The sequence below is a fragment of the Centruroides sculpturatus genome, unplaced genomic scaffold (assembly GCF_000671375.1).
Source record: "Centruroides sculpturatus isolate CEXI.00-Female unplaced genomic scaffold, Cexi_2.0 scaffold2299, whole genome shotgun sequence".
Lineage (NCBI taxonomy): Eukaryota > Metazoa > Arthropoda > Arachnida > Scorpiones > Buthidae > Centruroides > Centruroides sculpturatus.
The window spans coordinates 44,398-47,624 of NW_019386484.1; the positions used below are offsets into that span (position 1 = coordinate 44,398).

The following is a 3,227-nucleotide window of genomic DNA, read 5'->3' on the forward strand; positions in this document are numbered from 1 at the left end:
TTAATTTTGCGGGATAGACGGCCGCCTTCCACCCGCAGGAGTGTGTACCCCTCTTCGCCGTACGCGGGCATTAATTTTGCGGGATAGACGGCCGCCTTCCACCCGCAGGAGTGTCTTCTCTCTTCGCCCTACGCGGGCTTTAATTGTGTGGGGTAGACGGCCGCCTTCCATTCTCAGGAGTGTCTTTTCTCTTCGCCCTACGCGGGCTTTAATTTTGCGGGATAGACGGCTGCATTGATGTGCGTCAGAATCGAGTATAAACGTGACATCTCATTACCTGGAAGTATCATTTAATTATTTTTGTGAATTTTCGAGATTTAGTAAATGATTCGTATATTTTATGATTTGAATTATTTGTTGTCTGGCCACAGAAATTCATCGAATGTTCGAATATGAAAAACTACTTACAGTTTATTTTTATGCAGAATCTTGCGAGAAAGGAAAGTAAATTCGAGATAAACAGGTTTCGAGATAGAGGTTTGCATTTGGAATATGGAAAAAATTGAAGATTAAAGCTACGAAAGAGTGGAGGGCGCGCGGGAAAATACGTTCTAATTAAAATTACCGACAAGAGATAGTATGGAAAACCCTTGTATTGTGTGACAAGAAGCTGCAGACAATTCGACTTAACGAAGTTCGTCTTAGCCAGGTTTTACTGTACATAAAAACGACATTATAAGGAAGCAGGAGACAACTTCAACCTACACGGAACGTATTGAACCTATTTATTATATAACATTTAAACTGATGTATGAATATTACGAATCAAATTTTATACGTAATCTGATAAATTCGATGTCTTAACCTACAAATATGTTTCGATTTAATATTTTATCGCCAGTAATTTAATTTGATTTCCTATAAATCATAAATAACAATTTACTTACTTACTGAAGTTCATTTATAATGAAAATTCTTTCGGAAAATCTCATAAAAAGCAGGAATGAACGCGAAAATTAGCATTTCAAGATGGCGCCCAACAATAGAAAATTCGAACAATTAGTTTGCTTCGAACGTTCAACATTCGGATAAATACGTCACGCGTTACATCAAAACATTAATCGATTTGAAATATTTCATTTGAAAAGTTAAAATAATTCTTTCTTTTTTTATCAATAAGTACTACGATCCTGTGTTTTATTAATATAATAATAAATAATGTAAGTATCTATGCATAAATTGTGCAATACTTTCTTTGGTTGTAAAAGACAGCAACGATACAACAAAACCATATACTACGAAAAAATGTTTCACCATTTATAAGAAATATGGAAATGGAATGCATCCGAGGATCAAACCGGTCTTCTTACCCTGAACACTGGGAGTTCAATCGTGGGTTCGCGCCTCGCTCGGACGGGATGGCCACGTGGAGTTTTCTGGGTTTTCTCTACGTCTGAAATGCCTAAATAGGGGACCAGTTTCCCTTAAAAGACCTCCCAGAAGCATCGCCCAAGGTGTTACGTTGCCATAACTTAATTAACAACCAACAAAAGTGTGAAAAGAAAATAGTTTTAACCCTTAACTAAGAGGATGCGAATCAAAATGATCCTCTAACAAGGGAAAGCATTGGAATCGTGTCAAATTTAAGTCTGGCATGTTTTCTTTGTCTATTTTTGATGGGCAAATGCCACACTACTTCCGTTTCCCACAATTATTAAATCCTTATTATCTCTTACTTGTTAGAAGGATTTTCAAAATTTTTCCAATAAGTCAAAATATAGATTTTTATTGTAAATATTATTAAAAGTTGAAACCAAAGTTTTCACAAACTATAACTATAATAAAAACACAAGAACACTATTCATATTTTGCAAAAGAAAAAGAACACTACCCGAAAAATATTAACAGCGTACTGAGTATGGTACGGATCAGACTGACCTGAGTATACGTGGTCTGTTCAAAAAATACGCGGACTGACGTCATAAAACAAAATGAACTTTATGTAGAAGTTACATGTCTGTGTCCCTTCAAACTACTCTCCTTCCCAACGCACATACTTAACCCAATGGTGTTTCCACTTGTTGAAACAGTCCTGGTATGCTTCTTTTGTAATGTATTTTAGTGCCTTCGTCGCATTTGCCTTAATCTCGGGAATAGTCTCAAATCTTCAAAAGTCTTTTGAGTTTGGGGAACAAAAAAAAGTCACAAGGAGCAAGGTCAGGTGAGTAGGGGGAGTGGGGAAGAACAGTGATCGAGTGTTTGGCTAAAAACTAACGAGTTCTGAGAGCTGAATGGGCTGGAGCATTGTCGTGATGGAGAAACCAATCGCCACTCCTCCGCATTTCTGGCCTTTTGAAACGGATGGCGTCCTTCAGACGTTTCAGAACTTCAACGTAGTAAGTCTGTTTCACTGTGGAGCCTTGAGGGAGGTACTCGTGGTGAACAACACCCTTAGCATCAAAGAAATCTGTCAGAATCATCTTGATATTGGATCGAACTTGCGAGCTTTTTTGGGTCTAGGGGACGTTTCACCCACCCATTAGTTAAGCATAGCAAATGTTTCAGTCGCAGATTTTCCTCGTATTATAAATAATCATATTGCTGAGAGTAAAGCCCTTCAAGATCTCTCGTACTTAATTTAAATTATAAAAATATTGTTATATTCAGAGTTAAGTACTACACTTACCACTTAAAACTCTAATTTAACCTTCTTTATAATAATTAAATGAAATCTACAAAATAGCTAAATTTGAGATGAAACAATCTAGATTTATATCACTTATCTAATTGCCTAAATGTCAAATCTAGGAGCAAACAAAACCAGATTTAGATGAGAAAAATAGATTCTAAAGTGACAATCCTGCCCAACACGTGGTTTAGACTTCAATGTTTTGACTTAAAGTAAAATGGCTATCGATAGTACCCGCAAAAGCTCTGTATCTAAAGTCACAGCCACTCTATAGTATATTCTAGCTCGTTGGAAGTGACTTACCCGTAATACGAATTCGTTTAGAATGTCTTCTTTCCATAGTAATTTCTTGTCAATGTCGGCTTCCAAATATTTTATTTCAGTTTCGTTTCCTTTACTAAAATTCGTTTTTTCCCGTCTTTCCCTCGATTATTCTGCAATTTCTCAGCTTCTTTCTAAAACTAGGAAAAGTTTCGATATATTTTTGGAAAATGCCAGCGATACGAAAATGGCGTCTGGATTCCGATGAACAACAATGGCATTTGTATTGTTGATTCGTTAATAATCACCGAAAAAACTCGTAACTAATTGTTGTCGA

General features: G+C 36.5%; 1 protein-coding gene across 1 annotated transcript in view; it reads right to left on the reverse strand.

Moving 5' to 3' along the window:
- The window catches only part of LOC111615127 (uncharacterized protein C16orf45 homolog), a 30,447-nt gene extending 29,437 nt beyond the window's left edge, over window positions 1-1,010 (reverse strand). Inside the window, exon 1 of the mRNA XM_023356527.1 lies at window positions 892-1,010. Coding sequence (XP_023212295.1) covers window positions 892-901 — 10 coding nt within the window. The 5' untranslated portion in view covers window positions 902-1,010. The remainder of the gene's footprint in view (window positions 1-891) is intronic.
- Between the last annotated feature and the right edge of the window lie 2,217 nt (window positions 1,011-3,227).